Consider the following 19,777-nt stretch of genomic DNA (forward strand, 5'->3'; position numbering starts at 1 on the left):
CACTAATTACAAAGGATAATAACGATATTCTGTGAGCAATATTATTAATTTGTCTCCTTACAAAGTTTACCCATGAGTTTTAGATAGATTGTAAAATAACTCAACATTTGTTACAAAGGATAATAGATAGTTCATCAATACTATTGGCCTGCAATCTGTTCTCATTCACCATATTCTGATAGTCAAGCTGTTGGATCCAAAGTAGGCATTGAGTACGTACACCAGGTTGCTAAAGAGTCTTTGCCTTTTTGAAACTCCCATGTTCATTACGGATGCATAGGCCAACACCAAAACAGTGTTCATTGTCAAATATGCTTCGTTAAAATTCACATTATGAAAACTCACCATACTAGAGAAGATTGATTGAGAGTTGGGGGAAGGATATTATGAAAATTCTCATTTCTGTTAAATGCTCATTTCTGTTTGGTTGGTTGCCTTGATAGAGAGAATATTTGCTTAAGTTGAATACAATTAAAAAAGAAAGAAATAATGATATGTCATTATAGGACGTTTATAAAATTTTCAAACAGTAGATATAACTTATGCAATTTCAATTGATTGCACCGTTGGATATGTTTTAAGATAGGTATAAATAACTAAGTAGGGTTTTTGGTGTTGAATATTAATTAAGTAGGGTTAAGGCAATGAGACTTAATCTTAATATTTTCAACTATGTTATTTCATTTTCCACTAATTTAAGTCATTTGACATTTCAAGAATCCTATTTCAGATATTCTCTCTTTTTATCAGTGAGGATTAAAGATATATACTATTTTTTTAAAAAAAATGTAAATTATATTAAACCCAAAATAATACAACAATAAACATAGCATACCCCATAACTCGAGAAAATCAAAAATCTCCCTAATACAAGAAGACATATATCAAGATGCTAAAACAAATGCAACAGGTACGCTTGTCTATACATAAGAAACTTAATTTTACTAATAATCTCTATTACAGAAAATTGATAATCTTCAAAAATCACCTTATTATTAGACATACACTCTTGTTTAGACCTTAGAGTATCCCAAAAAAACAAGTCACATATAGAAAATTTGAGTGATATTGAAAACACTTAAATCCATAACAAAACCCCATATCAAAAAGGGTGCACAAAAAATAATACCAAATGCTATTTGCTGCTTACTAGCTAACCTTTTGATCTATGTATCTATCTTAACTGATCAATAATAGTGAAAAAACGATATTGACCATCAAACCAATCAAGTCCCAAAATTAACCATCAAACCAAAGTAGCAACCCCCTCAACCATATATATCTCACTACTTCTTGGCCCCATAAAGAGATTCCACCTTCCCATCATTCCCACCCAGAAACATATACTTATCCTTCCTGGTCAACCCGGTGCACTCAAACCCTAACACATCCCCCACCACCTTCTGCACGTGGTTGGCCACCTCAATGGAAGTCTTCCCACCAGCCTTGCACGACATCTCCTCGGGCAAAGGGTCAAGGAAGGTAACCTCGTACACAGGCCTAGGGTTCATGAAGAAGAAGTAAGGGTCCCAGAACTTGACACCACGAACGGTGGTTCCGAAGAACATGTTCTGCTTGCAGTTAACAGCAACGGGCACGATCCTATCGCTGAGCTCAGAGAAGAGTGCACTGAAGCGAAGCAAGAAGGGCTCACGGCACGTGGTGCCCTCAGGGCAGACGACGAGGTCTCCCCTCTGGAGGAGCTCCTTGATTCGGGCGGCGTCGGCGGCGCGGTCGCGGGTGAGGGCCACGGCGGGGATTGGGGAAAGGAAGCGGGAGAGCTTGCTGACGCTGTAGGTGACGCAGGAGACCTTGCGGCCGAGGGCGATGGCGATGACGATGGGGTCGAGAGCGGTGCGGTGGTTGCAGACGTAGAGGTTGCCAGGGGTGCCGGGGGACGGAGGAGGAGGGCGGTGGCCGCGGATTACGAGCTTGATGCCGAGGATCTCGTAGGTGTAGCGGACGATGCGTTCTGGGAGAGGGAGGTTGAAGTAGACCCTTATGATGGAGAGGACGAAACCCAAAGGGAGCCATGTGAAGGTGATGAGGGCATTCATTGGGTCTGGCCTCTGCACGAAACGCCCGTCGTGGAAGATCATTCTGCTCTTCAGACGCTCCTGTGGGACTGCCTTTGCTGATTTGCTCGGAGGCACCATGTAACCCTCCTGTGCTATTCATCATCATCATCATTCATGCCATGGCACTAGTTAATGATAATAAATGTAAAGTTGTAATTAATCAGATTCAACAGAATCAACATATATATATATATATATATATATATATATATATATATATATATATATATATATATATATATATATATATATATATATATATATATATCCATGCCATAGCACCAGTTACTGATACTATTAACAACGGCGATACTCGATTTGGTTTCCACGTTTAATTGTCTATTCTGCCCTTAATAATTGCACATGCAATCGACTGTTTTCACATGATTAAAGTGAATTTCTCAAATATAAATACATGTATAGTGTATTTTTCCAATGCTTTGTAGTATAATTTTTTATATAAAGAGAGCGATAAGAGAAAGAAAGAAAAAAAGAGAGATGCAGAAGTAAAGAAAAATTAAGTACAACCCTAAAATTATTAAATTAATAAGAAACAATGTCATGAAAACAATATATGAATAATTACACTAATAGTTCTAATATGTGTGATTAAGACGAGCACTATAGTTTTCTAATTAATTTGATTGACACAGACACTAATTGTGTTGAATTGGATAACTATAAATAATGAACCAAAAGTATGATGCTATGATGTTGTAACTCATGTGATGAAGTGTGCTATGTGTAGCTCAAGATTTGCATAACTTCAACATGATTAATGTCTAAAATATTAGACCTGTAAACACCGCATGCACATATATTCTAATTAACTAAAATATAAGTAACATATTTGGTAGATAAAGTGTAATAAAATGTGTTGAATTTCACCTTATTCGGTTACTCCTCAACCTCATTACCAGACTACCATTACTTAGTTTGGGGGAGAAATGGTAACTTTCTTTTTGGTAGCTAGGAACAAAGAATTTTAACCTTCTTGGGTCCATTTCATATACGCTAAATTAGTAGCAGTTGCTCGTGGGCCGGTGGGCAGTGAGTGAATGCATTAATTGAGAAGAAAATTTAGGTAGCAGCTACCGTATTCTTAAGAAGTGTGAATGGAGTGGGAAACCTATGAATATGAATGGAGAATTTGACTTCTTTGCGGTTTCTTACTTTGTTGTTCATGTGTTGTCTTATTAAATTATATAATTTTCATGATTTTTAAAATTAAATATTACTATTAAATATTAACATAATACATTATGTATTGTTATTTTAAAGAGACATACAAGAATAACATTTAAAAAAGATAGCAGAAAAGTCATGAATGGATCATAACTGCATTAAACCATGTTTTGCAGTGTGAAGTAGTGTGAATGGAGTCAATGGAATGGACCACAAAAAGCATACGCTGGTAGTTGGCTGAGGATGGTTAATACGGTGGGTCCCACCAGGAAAATAAATAAAAAGGAAAAGAAAATGGCATTCATTTACACTCTACCGTAGAAATTTAATGCATGACTTCACGCCCCATGGACACCAGTAATTAATTTGATCCTACCCTATTAATTATGTCTTTGTCACCTCACATCACAAGCACGGTTCACCAGCTCCGTAGTTTAATCCAGAATAATACTCCATCGATTTTGCACGTAAGTTCATAAAGGTATAAAGATGAAGCACTCAGGTTAATCTTCTTAAGTAATCGAATGGGCAAAAAATTGAAAGCAAAGATCACAAGTAAATGCGTGAGATCACATGTCGTAATTAACTTGTGGAACTATGCCATCCGTTACACAACAATCACGTAATCAATGCACAATTCGCGTGACACATAAATAAAAACAAACAATTGCTTTCCAGGCAATGACCCTACAACACATATCATTCTTCAATGATCGATCAATCAATCTGCATCTACTTACTATTATTATCCTAAAAATTTCTTTAATACAACTTACTTGTTTTCTCTTTTATTCTTTTCTACTCATTCAATTACTCTTTCCATTTCCTTTTTCCTCCTATTTTTAGTTTTTATTACTTAACTAAGTAACAATTTTTTTCACTTTTATTTTTCCTCCATTTGTACCTTCCCTGTTTCTTTCTTCCATATTTTATCCCTTATCCAATTAGAGATTAGTCTTATTCGATAAAAGTAAAAAACAGTATATATAATGGACATTTCAGCTGTTCCGTAAAGCTACTCATCAACTCAACAAGGCTGGCCGCCTAACTTTAACAATTTTCTTAAAAAAACGTATCAAAACTTAAAAAAAAGAAGAATATCATATTTTCATATAATATCATTCTTAGTTTTTTAAATATTTCATAAAGAAATAATTATATATAAAAAGTAGCTTTGGAGATATTTAAATGAATGTTTTTATACTTTATTATACTATTTTATTAATCTTAAAATTTATTACATTATTTTTATATTTTTAATAATTAAATACAGTTTAAGAAAAATAAAAAAAAAATACGTATACGTAGTATTATTCAATATCATCAATTTGCATGATTTTTCTTTAATATTTCGCGATTAAATATTGATGCAATAATTTAATTCCATAACTTCTTCATCCAAATTATCCACCACTAACACAGTACTATTTTTTACCCGAAACAAATTATTCACCTGTTATTGATAATATCAGCACACTAACTAATTAACACACAATTAATAAGGAATTAAAAAATTTACAGCGAAAAGAAATCTAGTAGTAATAGTTTATTTTTTTTAATCAGCTAGTGCTAATAGTAATGATAGTAATCAGAATCAGTAGTAGAAGGCAAACCTTGCAAATAGACATGAAGTCACGGTCCGTTTTCCGATCTCCGAGACCAACATCCGGCGATTCATCATCGCCGAACTCTTTCAAAACCGCGAGACGCTTCCACTTTCCGACGAGCACGCCAGGCTTCTTCACGAAACCGGTTGCCTTCTTCGTCTTCGGATTCACCTCGATCTCCGTGCCTAGAACCTTGTCTCCGCCGAGAAAGTCCTTCACGAACGGCTCCACCATCACCGTCGGATTCGCTGTCACCACGACCTTCCTCTTGCACCGCTCGAACACCTCGAAGCTCTCCTTCCTCACGTCCGCAGCATAAAACCTACACACACGTGGGATCAGAACACAAAAACGAAGTAGAGAAAGTGAGAAAGAGAGAGAGAGAGAGAGACTTACCGAGGGAGAACGGCGCGTGAGACGAGTTCGATGTCGCGGATCTTGAGGCCGGAGAAGGAGATGAAGATGAGGATCTGGATGCCGAGGGATTCGGAGATGAAGAGGTAGGAGAAGATAATGAACGGAACGGAGAGGAGGAGGAGGAGGCCGCGGAGGAGGCTGCCGGCTTCGACGGCGACGAGCATGAAGTACGGGAATGAGCTGCGGGAGATGAGGAGCGTGCCGTCGAGGTCGGCGGCGACGGAATCGCACGGCGTCGTTCCGTTGCATTCGGTGATCGGCGGGAAACTGCGTCTCGCCGTTGCCATTTTTTCCGTTTACGGCGTGACGACAACTGTGAGTGAATGAATGAATGAATGCTGCAGTTGGTGAGAGCGCGAGAAGGGAGAGTGGGAAACGTTGGGTTTTAAATATTGCTTATGGAATGTTGAATTACGGATTTGACCTTGGGGGTTATGCGTTTAATTGTGGTTTTGACTTTATCTTACATTGGTTGTGACTTGTGTTGTGTGGATCAAGATTCAAGGGAAAAAGCCAGAAAGACACATCATGAAATTTATTATACTTAAAAATAGACTTAAATTTATTTTTTATATGTTTAATATATTTTATTTTAGTTTATTATTTTAAAAAATATTATTATCTGTATTTTTAAATTTTAATTTTTAGTATAGAAATAAAGCCAGTATAAATTTTAGCTTATGATGTCTTTTTTTTTTATGTTTACGGCAAACGTATTGAATTTACACCTTTTTCAAATAAATAATTACTATTTCATTAAAAAAAATTTATAAATCACTTTCTAAAAAATTAACAGTTAAAATTGTAATGATATATTTACACTAAATTATGAATATAACTTACTCCAAGAAGTCATTTTCATTATAAAAGAAGAAAGAGTAGACGTACACATGTGTGAAACACAATTTAATCGGTTATTTTAGATCTTCATTTCATTGTCTAAATTTTTTAAGAGTATTTATTTTTTAAAGCAATAATTTCCAAACATATGTTCACACACATGTTTGCCAAACAATTTGTTTTTTTTACGAAATTAATACTTTTATTTTTAAAAATGTTATTAAAAATTATAAAAAAAAAGTGAATACAAAAGAGAGATTTGAAAATAAGCTAAACCAACACTTATTATACAAAAGTGGAGAATGTTGATTTGTCAAATGTATAAATTGGTTCATGTTCGACGACCAGCAAAATCTTTATTGTGTTCCATTTTTAGTTGGTTGGTTTCAGATGAAAACGGTTGGTCCTGCCATTTTTGCTTTTGTCAAAAGGACTAAAATGTATTAAACATGCAACAAGATCTTGAGATTCCATGTGACACAAGAGATAAGAGATGAATAATAAATGGTAATCATTGTTAACTGAAATTTAACATAATTTGCCTTTATCTTTTAGACATCATTTTTTATTATATCTAACATTTTTTAAATACTTATAGTAAAATAAAAACAATCAACCCTAAACACTTCATTTGTGTTACTATTTAATATGTGTGTAAGGTTACGAAATTGTGATAGGAATGCTTGTTTTTAATTTTTTTTTATGGATATAAGTATATAACCCCCTATTTAAGTACGTAAACAATACTGTGATGATTGATGAGCTATGCCAACCGAAAAACAGTAGATCTTTGAAACAAGATTTCACATTTCTAAACTTGAGTTTTTTCCCCTAACAAGTGGCAAATTTTACTCTTGATTTCATAACGCACACTAACCCATTTAAAAATTTATAGAAAACAATTACTTATTTTTAATATATATGTATATATATATATATATATATATATATATATATATATAATTATTTTTAAGAAACTAATATTTTTCTAAACACGTACATGGACTGGGGACCATAGAGGAAAAATATAAAACAGCATTTAAAGCTCGACAAGTATAAGATATAAAGATTATCTATATATTCGGGAGCAAGCCTCACATAGCTAGATAGGCATTGATATTAAATATTAGTGAATTTGGAGTGTATCGGAAGATGGATATTTTTTTATGATTTTGAACTCAACGGCTGAAACTTCCACAAGGCATGAAATTTATTTATTTTTTAAATTATTTAGAGGCAGTTTGAAACTGCTGCTATGCAACAATTTTTTTTAAAAGAAATTTCTATTTTCTACCTAATTTATCCTGTGATGACCATTCTTGTTCATATTCAACATACATAACGTAATGCTATTAAGCCTTATTGCATATTACATTATTCTATATTTCTTTCAATATAACATTTTTTTCTATATAATTAGCATTGCATATTATACAATTCTACGTTCTTTTTATTAATGCAACATTTTTTTATATAATTAGAATGTAAAAATTTTACATTTCTTTTGATGCCTCATTTGCATTTGAGATATGCAACGACAAAAAGAGGATAGAGATATGCCTCCTTTGTATAAAATAAATTCTCTTATTAAAAAGTATAGTAACATTTTAAAAATAAAGTCGTGTTCCCATCTGACTCGGTTATAAAATTTATTCTCACTATACAATTTTATATATGTGAAATATATTTGAGAAAAAACCCGATCAAGAGCAGATTTACTTTTTCTCATTCATTTCTCCACGTTACACTGAGATTATAAACACAAATTGAAGTTTCCTTCTAAGTATAGACATTCCTTGATTCAATTGTGATGATAATTAATGTGACACATCATAAAATCCAAAAATCTATATTCTAAACCTTGAGTAAATTAAGCAAATGGGGAACCATGATAAGTTCGACTGTTGTATTTGAGATATGCAGGGGCAGAGATAGGGTAGAGATTTATTGTCTCACACTGCTACGTTCAGACTATTTAAGGTTTACGAGGTTGTATAAAATAACTTCTCTTATTAAAAAGTATAATAGCATTAAAACCAACAAACACAATAGCTTCATGTGCTTTAATTTAAATTTTAAATATACATTTCTCTTTACATGCAACAGACATAATAGCATAATACAAGATAACATCAATACTAAAACAAAATACGAGTTTGAATATGCGACAAAAGAACATGTTAGACCTGCATGTGTCCACAATGGTCAGAGTCTCCCTAACAATAAGAGTTTTTGACTCAATAAAGGCAATCTTCCCAGGAATGCTAATATAAAAAATATATATCTGCAATAAAGCCAACATGCCAAAAATACACAACAATAAGGGAAATACATTACTAAAGTATATCTTGTTCATGCATTCACTAACGTCAATCAGCTCAATCCCATGCACTTAACCTGAAATGCAAGAAAGCCAAGATACACTGCATCAAACCATTATTAAGAACATTGTTGTTATAAACTAAAAGCTTACATAACAACACTAGGCAAGTACTAGTCTCATCTCATTTTACCAAAGCATCTTTAATTTCACTTTAACTAGAAGGTTTAGATCAAGTTAAAATGCATAATATTAGTTTAATTTTAGGATAATTATATGTTAGGATATAAGTCAGGAACGAGGAGAGGCAAAAAGGTAACAAGGAGGGGGATGGGAAATGGGAGAGGCATAAGCTTAGACTCATTCTGCTCTAATATTGAGAAAATAATGTAACTGTGTAAGTATTGTAGAAAAAAGAATAGCTTCTTATAAGAATGTGATTGAGGCACGTGTTGTGTGTGATTAAGAGTAAGCCTCAACAAGAGGGTGATTCCTATTCCAGATGTTGGCGTTTACCGCAAAGTAGTGTGAATTGAAGAAAGATGTTATTTGCCACTTCGAATGAACTACTCTAGGTGCTCATGGAAACCAATGGTGACCAAGTGTTGTTTTTGTACTCGTCCTTGTTCTCATGAGCTGCCCATGTCAAACTATTATTCGAACAAAATATTTAGTCAAATTTTGTACAAATAGTTATTCATCATTGTTTCTCAAGAGTTGAGGGATTCCACAAACTATTCACACTCAAACCTTGAGTTTAAAATCGAAATGTGTTTCTGATTGAGTTTCAACTCTTTCAACTTGGAAATGATCTAATTGCAAGAAATGGTTGTGAAAATAGAAGGCACAAAAGCATATGTAACACAAGAGTTTGTGTTCCATCATCTTAAGAAGTTGTGTTTTTTTTTACATGGCACACTCACTTATTTCTATACCCTCCTTAAAAGTATAATTAGAAACTTAGTTGGAAACACATTTTGGTTTTAAACTCAAGGTTTAATAAATAATTTAAAATTTTAAACTTTTCTTGTTTTTTATATAAAAATAAAGGCTAAATGTGAATAATTACTTTGGATTGTCATTACTAAATGTATGTTAATTACATACATATACACTCATAAAGAGAAAGAGAGATAGAGAAAGATGTATTTAGTGGAAGAATCATTTTTATTTGAGAATGTGGGAAATAAATATTAACTATTATATCTTATCATAAATGGAAAAATATTTTCTCATAAACAGTCAAAATTAAAACAAACAAGTTATGTGAAACTTTTAAGAAGACACATAACTTTGTTTAACGGTCATGGTTTACCAAGTAGGTGACATTGCTAGTTTGGGAACTTTTCGAAGAAAGTTCACGGATCAAGTTGATCCGTAAGTATCATACGGATCAAGTTGATCTGGAAGATGCTTACGGATCAACTTGATCCGTAAACTTTCTTCGAGCAGTTTACGAATCAAGTTGATCCGTAACACTCACATCTCCACTTTCAGATCAACAATCTACCCTATCGCCGACAACAATGGTGGAAACGACATGGTCACAGCGCTTACCTCGACAGTGGACGGTGACGAAGCTCCCTCGATGGTGGACGGCGGCGTTGCTCTTTGCGGAAGCCTCCTCAATGCACCACGTCAACCTCCTATTCACGGCAACAATGGTGGCAAGCTCCTCAACGAAGAAGAAGAAGAACCTCTTCCCACAACCTCCTCTTAACGACAACAACAAATAGAAACGTCGGTGACGTGAGCAACAACAATACGAAAATGCAGGAAGAAGAAGCGGAAAGGCTGTGAGGAAGAAGAGAAGAAAACCGCAGGAAGAAGAAGCGAAAACGCAGGCGGGGTGGGAGAGAGAGTCTCGCGTTAATTTTTAAAAAATAAGTCAGGGGTATTACTGCCTTTTCACTACAAGTGCTAGGTGCACCAGCAAAAATGTTGGGTGCACCTAACAACACTTTTTATATTTCTATAGCCCAAGCGTGGGCCTATTACCCATCAAGAGTTTACCTTTTAGGCTTGGATATGCATAATCTTTATATAAGTTGATTGGACCCATAAGTTTATTTAAAGGCTTATTCATATTAAAAAGTGTAAAAAAAAAATATTCTTTAACAAAATCAAAGATTTTCATTAAAAATAATAAGGTAATTTTACACCACAAGATATGGTCAAAACTTGGCTACAAATGTTACATGTGACAAACTACTAAAGCCTCTTAAGCCCCACAAAAAAATAATCTTTATTCCTACTATCAACCTATGCTTATAGGAATTAACTTATTTCAAATATTAAAATGATTTAAATTGTCAAACAACAAAAATAATTTTTTATTTTCATTAAAATAATAATATTATATATCATATTAATAATAGTATTTTTATTAAAAAAAACTATTGTTTCTAAGTAGGTTAACCCATTAGGCTTATGATTTTTTAAACACTTATGACCTGACTTATTTAACTAAAAAAAATTTTAAAAAAACTTGAACATGACCTTTTTGTTAAATGAGTCGAGCCAACCCAAGCTTTAAATGAACTAGGTCATAGGTCCCAATGGGCAATTCGACCTACTTCCACCCATATAAGAGATAAAAATGAAAAAAAAAGGATTTAAAATTAAAAAGGTGCATACTTAGATAACTAAAAATGAATAAAAAAAATAAGAACCAAAATTGAAAAACACAAACTTACAATTATTAGAGAATAAAAATGAAAAAAAAAACTTAAAAAGACCAAAAACATATTTAAATCTTCTTAAAGGGTGTAAATTAGTTTAAAATATCTTATAAAAAAAATACAAAGGAAGTATATACAACCAAGAAAGAGAAAGAAAGATAAAATTAAACTTGAAACGTAATAAATGATAGTGTAGAAGAGATAAACACACAATATAATATTATACAAATTATTATATCTATATTACTTCTCTAATATTGTGTGTGAATCTCTCTTATTTACCGTATCATTTATTACATTTCAAATTTAAATTTATTTTCCTTTTTCTTTTTCTCTCTCTTAGTTGTATATTTTGTTGTACAAGTATAATTTATTATAAAGAAATGAAAGTTGAAGGATGAAATCAAAACCAACCTTAAAATTAAAGAATCAACATACTAATTTTACTTTAATAAATTTAACATAAATTTGTTTTAACACCAATCCCTTGTGGTAGGATGGAATGTTCAAGTAAAACTATTCCTAAAGCCAATTCAGGTAAGCAACATTTACATAAAATTTCATAATGTTTTAGACTCTTTTTTTCTCCCTCTCCAAACTCATAATTAGATCCAACTTTATTTGTAAGGATTCCCCAACATCTTAATCGTGAGAAAAGCTGATAGGATTTGTTGTTATTGTCACATTGAATCCTGAAAAAGATGGAACACGCTAGAAGAGGAAATTGAACAGTGTGTATGTGATTTCTAAAACTTTTTCGCAAATGATATGATGGAAAACTGTTCGAAATTGTTTCATCCAAAAACATGAAGGATATAACAGAAGGTCAAAAGCCATGGAGAAGTAAAAAATTGTCTATCCTTTCTCATTTAGATCTCCAAAACCATGTGCATTTGTAAAATGCCTTTTCTGACTACCAACATGTCCATTTAGATCCTCACATAAGAAAATTATCTTCTATTGTGGAATGCCTTGAACCAACCCCTCTAAGTCTTCCCAAAACTTTTCCTATGCCCTCATTAATTTTATGGCTAAGATTTTGTCTCCAATTCTTTTTGCATCCACCATGCTTTCTTTCCAAACCTTGTCCACCATAATACCTACTTCATTTTTTCCTCTTCGTGTACTATAGCTTAAAACCAGTGATATCCATCACCTTCGCTTTTTCTCCAACCCATTTAGTCTCTTGTAGGCACATAATGTTAATCCTTCTCCGAAGCCACCACTTCCATAGACTTACCTGTCATGATACCAATATTCCAAGTAGCAAATCTGATCATCTGAACTTCTTTACCCATATTCATCCAGAAAAATTAGAGGACCCTTGCTCATTTTACACTACATCCGAGAGCACCGATGTAGCAGTCCCTGCTCATTTGACACTATATTCAGGTGATACAGCATGATACTTTTTGGTAACGGCCTGGCATTTACAAAAATCTCTCATGAATGATCCATGATAGGTATAACCGTGAGTTTTACGTTGGTTGCCGAGGGCCTAAACAACCCTCCTCCTTAACCAGGGCTAGGGATTGACTATGAAGAAACATTGGCAGAGTTTGATGCCAAAGCAAATAAAAAAAAATGTTTAGAATATAATGCTGTTGGCATTCAACTCATCAACATATCTATCAATACAGGCAAAAATTGATGAATTGATACTCTTTTTTGTTTTTTTGTTTTTGGCTCATGAAATCAAGGGATTGAAGTAAGCCCTGAGAATTTTGCAGGATTGAAAAGGTGAAAATAATAAGTCTATCTTGCTAAACAATTGCAAAATGAGAACGTGGTGGCCTAAGGAACATGGATTCTGACCTTATGACATGACTCTGCTATTAATATGAGCTGCAATAAGGGGTCCAATATTCCCCTCCAGAACATAATTTAGGTCTGGCACCTCAACGCCTGTCTTTACATCATGTACTAACTTGTGCGGATGAGAGACATACCTCCGAATTTCTTCTTGCCATAAATTGACAATGTTTTCCTTTTGTATACTTTTTATACTTGCAACTCCTTGTTCCTTTGTTGTCACTAGAAGTTTAGCTTTCAGTCTGTTTAGTGCTTTCATCTTATTTGCAAAGTGGCTTCTCTCACCTGCACAAAGACAACATAAAATGTAATTAAGTAGAATCCCCATTTTTATGCTTAGCAGATTTTTCTTTTCAAAAATAAGGGAAACTGACTTGGTAGTTATTTAGTTCTATGGAATGATTGTCAGGACATGTGGTTAAAAAGCAAATAATGAGTGAACAAAAAATTAATTTCTTCCTCATGCACTGGCTAGTTTTCTCCATGTGTTACATTAATGTAACTGCAAGCTGGATTAACCATGGCCAATTATACAGACGATGCCTGGTACAACTATTAACCATTTCATCTCTTTAGGCAGCCATGTGAAACAATTTTCAAGGTCCTCAACCCTAAAGCACAAATTGAACAGTACTAACTAGGCCTGAGAATTTACAACTGTGTATCAATCATGCCATAATATAGTGGCAGTCCAAGGTAGACCAATGTAGCAAAAGACATCTTAATCTCTTTTATAATTTTTATTCAGCCATAAATACCCAATGGATAATTGAATTATATGAACCCATTTGATGATTGAATTCACTAAATATTTGTAATTTACATAAGCTTTCAAAATATAGGAACTAGTTGGTTTGGGAAAATGTCACCTTTGCTTTCATTTTTCACTTGTTTTAAAAGATTTTCCAATACAAATTTCTAAAAATAGGAAACAAAGTCAAAATAAGGGAAAACTCAACATTTCCTATACTAACCTTTGAAAAATGGAAACAAAATGAAGACAAGGTCATAGTTTTTGTAGTTATTTGTAAAAGACAAAATGGAAACAGAAAACATAATCTTGAATATATAATGGAAAAAAACAGAAACTAAGAAGCCAACATCTCAACACAAACATATGCATACCATAGGATTGGACACTTATGCCAGTAGGTATATGCTGAATGCAAACTGTATGATCAGTTTGTCTCTTGTTTTTCCCATGAATCAAGGGAGATGAGATAATCAAATCCTCAGAATCAATTTCAAGATCACAAGCACTCTCAAGAAACATGGGAATAACATCTACAGTTGCTGAGCTAGCCTGCAAATTTTGAATTACTAAACAAATTATTTCATCAAATTTTAATACTTAGTTCATAAGCCTAAAAAACATTGTAGTCCTTGATATACAAAGCCATTCTATGATTGTTATAATACAGCTCAATTCACTATAGCAAAAATACAGTTAAACCTCGTTGTAGCAACTCAAGAAAGGTCACAGTGATCACAGCTTTACGATACATGCTTTAATATTCCATCAAATACAAATCCAACATGAATTTTTATATGCTATATGAAGGTTGTTTCTACAATACATAATATAATTTTTTTCCTACACACGGATAATTATGATTAATTAAATTTAGTAAATTAAAAACATTATATTGTTAGCTTTTTTTATACACAAACGTAGAAAAATCTAATGGTGATATCAATATAGATTATTAATATTACCTGACGGAATTGAGATTAATATTCTATATAAGGTATTTGAAGACTTTTCTTCCCAAAAAGAGTTTTTCTATAATACAATTCCATATGAAAACAACACAGTATATCAGAAAGGAAAACCAGCTTGCAGTTGAATAGGATGAAAGGAAATGTTCACACCTCAAGCTGAGAAGATTCATTTGGAGAACCTCTTATCAAGTAGTGAACTCCTTTTTCCCCTGAAAGATAGCCATATGCACACTCAAATTCAAACTCTATAATAGCAGAATTAATTCCTCCATTCTTGAACGGACACTTGTCAACAATTCTTCCTTCATAACCTCGTCTTTTGGCCCATCTAAGATACATGCTTAGGATCTGTTCTGCCCAGAGCTTGATTAACGCAGACGTAGGCCAAGGACAGCAGAAAAAATTTACATAAATCGTTTGAGAACAAAAAATATGAAATCATATAAAGCAGACAACCAGCAACCCAGTTTTACAAAGTCTAGATAAAATAGATATGTTTATTATATGTATAACACTCAAAAAATTTGGTACACTTCATAAGTTCTAGTACTTGAAAACTATGAAGCACAGGAACACCCACTAGGTGGCACAGGAACACTGATAAAATAGATGTGTTTTAATTTTGTTTTTTTGTTGCGTTGAGATCCAAATCTGTTATTATTGTTGTGGTTTGATATTTTTTTGCCTACCGACAAAGAGGGCGACAGTAAAATCGTGTGCAGTGTCTTGTTTGGAGAAGAAGGATAGAAAAAAAAAGGAAGAAAGAATGAAAGGGGGGAGGAAGATGAAGTGTTCTATTTTCGTTCCAGATCTGATTCTGATTTTGTGGGTTGTTTATCCATGTTTTAATATATAATTTTATTTGCCTAAATTGAACTCATCTAGTTCAGGCATCGGAAAAAAAATGAAAAACATAAAAAAAAGGAAAGAAGACTAAAGAAGAATCGACGGGCTCTCTTCTACAGTTCACTCTCTTTCAAAAATTAGGGTTTCCTCTCTTTCACTCTTACTCGATGAGTCAGAATTGGAGAATGAGTTGGTGAGAATGCTGATAATACTAGATGTTTTATTTTATTTGTTGTTTTAGACATTGAACTAAGTTGCTTGTATTACTTTTTAATGTTAATTTTGCACTTTGCACCTTAATGCTTTATTTTGGTAGACCATTGGATTGTCTTTAAGTTTATAATATGCTAGTGTTGTTACTTATTTCTCATGTTTTTTTTATTTTTCAGTTTTTAAATAATTAAAAATATTAAAAAAAATTCTGTTTCCTAATAGTACCCATATCTTGAGATTTCTAGATTTTCTATTTCCCGTCCCCGATTTGGTGCATCCTAGCTTGAAGATAAATTCAGCAATAGTTAAGCTCACATATGAGTGAGGTTGTGCTAAATAAACAGTAAGTCTATTGGAGACCTTGTTTACTTGTTCCTACTTCAAGAGCAAAGCTCCAAGAATGAAGTAATACTAAAACTTCAACACCGGAAATTTTAATATTTTAAAGTAAAAATACCAATTCGATGATGGAAATTGATTTCTGTAGAAAAAAAGTAGGAGTTTATGACTGGTACAGCTACACACTAAGGCAAATTAAAAAGTCCAGTTGCCAATGGAAATCACTTCATTGCATGAGGAGAACAAAGATGATATTCATCTTCCACATGCATGCCTACCAAACTATATACAATTAAACTTCAGAACAACTGCTGAAGTGAATAATCAATTTTAGAGTGCACCATAATCATAATAAGGATTAAGTTTATACTAATATAGTAACACAAAAAATCACACATCAACCAGATTCACAAGTTATAGTTTAAACATCATCATAATGAAGTTCAAACATTACATCATCAAACCTTTGGATAGATGCCCTTAGGTCCAGCTTTTATAACCAAACATGCTCCTGCCATATCAAAAGGCCCTTTAAGAAGCTTAGAAATCTCGTACTGATCCACAATCTCACTCACATCCAATGATGTTTCATATGCTTGTTTATAAAGCCCATAATCAATAGCATTTATCTCAGCCAACTGATTGATCAGCTTTGCTTCCTCTACCTGCAGGACATACAACAGGGCATCATATTGTTTTCAAATAATAAGAAAAGAAAAATAAAATAAATAAAACAAACTAGCATGGCATTTGTTATGTGTTTTAGTGGTATTAGCAAAGGTTCATTTTGAGCCATATGGCCAATAAAGCTATAATTTTCATCTGTTAGTGACATTCTGGCCAACCTTAGCAAACATGTGTTTTTCAGTTTTCCTAAGCCATACATAATATATCATTCATTAAGAAGTATGGTGGACCAAAGGCAACAAGCAAGAGGATTAACTGCAGAACTAAAGTTTACAGTAAATAGAGGTAATATAAGGTAATTCTGGTTGAATGAAAGATGCCATCCACAAATCGAAGGCTATCTTTGAGCTTTGTAGAAAATCCATCTAACTAAATATCATAACAATTATCTCGTATATAGAAGTATTCTTTGTACACTTCTTTCTTCATTGTAATAGCTGCATTTCATTTTATTTTTTATTAGTGTATTAGAGTCCCCACATACCATTAGTTTAGAGGCTAACACGATTATCATTTCATACGAATCAAATTTTATATAGAAGAGAAGACAAATAATACTGCCAAAATTCAGATGAAACTGACGGGAACAGAGCATTACCTTGTATTTCAAGTCCTTTAGAGAATCAACCACTTTGGCACTGTTTGCCAACTTGACAAGGATGTCATTGGACTTAGCTGGATCATCCCACATATCAAAATCACGTACCATTTCTTCCTGCTTAATCCACGTTGCTTCTTCCATTTCCAAGGCTGTCGATGCAAACGTTTCAGCACGAAGAACTGCATCTTCAATTTTCCTTTTTAGAGAAAATAAACCTGACCATATTTGAATGATTGTTATGATTGACCGAAATAATAAGTGAAATAAAGCACTTACCTACAGCTTATATAAGAGACTATACTAATACTATCATGAGTTGTTATGTGATATTGACTTTACTTTGGCTAAATAAATTTGCAGAAGAGTCATTGAACTATCAATAATTTTCAAACAGCTTATAATTTGCTCTGAGTTTGTTCGGCTCAGGAAAGAGAAGAACAAACAAAACAAACCAACTAACTGAATAGAAAGGGGAAAATAGATATGCACGATCAGCTATGATCATAGATACAATTGGCATGAAGTGTATGTGAAAACTACAAGGAGCAACATTCTTCAAACAAATTTATATGAACAAGTAATGTTGTTTATAGATAGGCAAATGCTAACCAGCCCTAAGGACAAAAGTTATGGAAACAAAAAACAGAAAGTCTTTATTGGAAAAGACAGCATTTATTATATCAAAAAACAAAAACATTCAACACGTCCTTTCAGGCAATTTGATGCATTTTCTAAAGTGTATTCAACCCCCCTTAACCATTGCCCTTAGGGAACCGATAGTAACCAGCTATACCCTTATAGATAATATAATAGTTGATGCCGTTTCTCTATTTTTATCATAGAATCAAGTTTAACATGCCTATATCTCTGTTGCATCATATATCCGAACTACTCATTATCTAAAAAGACTAAATGATAAGAGGTAAGAGGTCTCCCATTAATCCCATAGGCATTTTTCCAGAATCAGATGAGTGGGCCATTGACATTGGTGGATGTGGAACATCTATTGCAAAGAAAAAGATACCATTTATCATCATCCAAGTTTTTTTTTGAAGATTTAATCTACATCTAAAAACACATTTTCAAACCTCACTCTTTCATTTTCCACCTTCCCATTTTCAACTACACACATAACTAGTAATAAAAGCCGCATCATCCACTATAGGAAACACCACAATTTGATAGAACCACTAAAGCCACTTTATCACAGACACAGACTACATAAGAATTAACCAAAAGCAGTCAGTACATGCTCTTACACAAAAAAAGATAGCATTTTGGAACAGACCCACTTGTTTGTAGATATCCTTTTTGTTAGCCATGGAACTACAAGCTCTAATCCTGAGAGAACATTGAAGAATTCGAGCACGTGGCTGCTTCTTAACCGTAGAAGAGTGCTGCCATTTAGAGCTGAAAGAAGATGCAACATCATGAACCGTTCTTGCACAAGCAGGTTCAGACCCCACAGTTGCCATAACCATTAAGAGGAGCTAACAATGGAAATGGATGGTGATGATGCAACACAATGTGAAAAGGTGAAGAAGAAGGCCTTGTTTGTTCTCTCGTGAAAAGTGAATGCTGCTATGTTTCAAAGCTCAAGCTACCGTTTTGTTGTGTCCAAAGCAAAATTGGAACACAGAAAATTTTGTTCCGTTGTTGCCTTATCCTGAAAGCGGAAATCATCAATTAAAGAGATTTGGTTCGCTGTGAAACAAGACAAGTGGACTATTCTATAGCCACAACACAACGGTTTTGGGTTTCGGATTCGTAGTGGCTCAGCTCAAGGGTTTATATGGAAAGCACACTAATACTATTTTTTTAGTTTTTACTCAAAAATATCAAAAGTTATTTCATATTTAAAAGTCAATTAGTGTTATTCATAATTAACCAAGATTTAAATCCTAAATCACTTACTTGAATTAACCGATGTTGGTTTATTATTCTTTAAAATCTTAAATTCTTAACAAATTTTGATTTAGTCTTTATATTTCATTTTATCTTATTTTAGTTCCTTAACTTTTTCTCATTTTTACTTTTGTTCTTCTAACTTTTTCTTCATCATACTTTTATTTGTTTTAATATAGATTAAAACTAATAAAAATAAAAAATTCAGGAACTACAAACATTTTTAAAAAAAATTAGGAACCAAACATATAATAAACCTAAAAAAATAACTAATTTGTAAATTAATACCCATAATAATAATTAAATTATTTCACTTTAGCTAATAATATCATAAATTTAAATTATTATTAAAATATCTATAAATAAATAATTTAAGTAGTAATTATATTTACTTTCCTACCAATAAGTTTAACTTGTGTTAGTATTTTTAATATATCAATAAATTCATCCACTTAAATAGAAAATAAGAGTATTTCTAACTATCTGTTATATATAAAGAACCAAATGGAGAATACTTTTATTTT

At 33.0% G+C, this 19,777-nt stretch overlaps 2 protein-coding genes across 8 annotated transcripts; both read right to left on the bottom strand.

The window, feature by feature from the left end:
- Window positions 1-967: 967 nt before the first annotated feature.
- On the bottom strand, window positions 968-5,656 carry LOC100783292 (probable glycerol-3-phosphate acyltransferase 8). The gene is made up of 3 exons (XM_003520922.5): window positions 5,267-5,656; window positions 4,877-5,192; window positions 968-2,165 (listed from the first exon to the last, which is right to left on the bottom strand). Exons 1-3 carry the CDS (start codon window positions 5,572-5,574, stop codon window positions 1,287-1,289), a joined length of 1,503 nt encoding a protein of 500 aa, XP_003520970.1. The 5' UTR covers window positions 5,575-5,656; the 3' UTR covers window positions 968-1,286.
- Window positions 5,657-8,266: 2,610 nt separating this feature from the next.
- On the bottom strand, window positions 8,267-19,090 carry LOC100784358 (peptide chain release factor PrfB3, chloroplastic). Of its 7 annotated transcripts, none has more exons than XM_003520924.5 (8): window positions 18,637-19,090; window positions 17,346-17,563; window positions 16,525-16,725; window positions 14,813-15,025; window positions 14,066-14,243; window positions 13,078-13,225; window positions 10,005-10,162; window positions 8,267-8,524 (listed from the first exon to the last, which is right to left on the bottom strand). In XM_003520924.5, the coding sequence occupies exons 1-8, from the start codon at window positions 18,827-18,829 to the stop codon at window positions 8,520-8,522; spliced, it is 1,314 nt and encodes a 437-aa protein (XP_003520972.1). In that variant the 5' UTR covers window positions 18,830-19,090; the 3' UTR covers window positions 8,267-8,519. The 7 variants fall into 7 exon arrangements, with proteins under 7 accessions (XP_003520972.1, XP_006576306.1, XP_014628891.1 ...); XM_014773405.3 differs by having other exon boundaries at window positions 8,385-8,524; window positions 18,608-19,090; XM_006576243.4 differs by lacking the exon at window positions 10,005-10,162 and having other exon boundaries at window positions 18,637-19,088.
- Between the last annotated feature and the right edge of the window lie 687 nt (window positions 19,091-19,777).

The sequence above is a fragment of the Glycine max genome, chromosome 3, assembly GCF_000004515.6.
Source record: "Glycine max cultivar Williams 82 chromosome 3, Glycine_max_v4.0, whole genome shotgun sequence".
Classification (NCBI taxonomy): domain Eukaryota; kingdom Viridiplantae; phylum Streptophyta; class Magnoliopsida; order Fabales; family Fabaceae; genus Glycine; species Glycine max.

Coding starts and splice junctions, on each gene's coding strand:
- LOC100783292 (XM_003520922.5), bottom strand. CDS start 5,574: ATGGCAACGGCGAGACGCAGTTTCCCGCCGATCACCGAATGCAACGGA. Junction 5,193..5,266: donor TCACGCGCCGTTCTCCCTCG/GTAAGTCTCTCT, acceptor ACGTGTGTGTAG/GTTTTATGCTGCGGACGTGA. Junction 2,166..4,876: donor ACTTCATGTCTATTTGCAAG/GTTTGCCTTCTA, acceptor TGAATAGCACAG/GAGGGTTACATGGTGCCTCC.
- LOC100784358 (XM_003520924.5), bottom strand. CDS start 18,829: ATGGTTATGGCAACTGTGGGGTCTGAACCTGCTTGTGCAAGAACGGTT. Junction 16,726..17,345: donor TAAAGGACTTGAAATACAAG/GTAATGCTCTGT, acceptor TATGTCCTGCAG/GTAGAGGAAGCAAAGCTGAT. Junction 14,244..14,812: donor ATGAATCTTCTCAGCTTGAG/GTGTGAACATTT, acceptor CAAAATTTGCAG/GCTAGCTCAGCAACTGTAGA.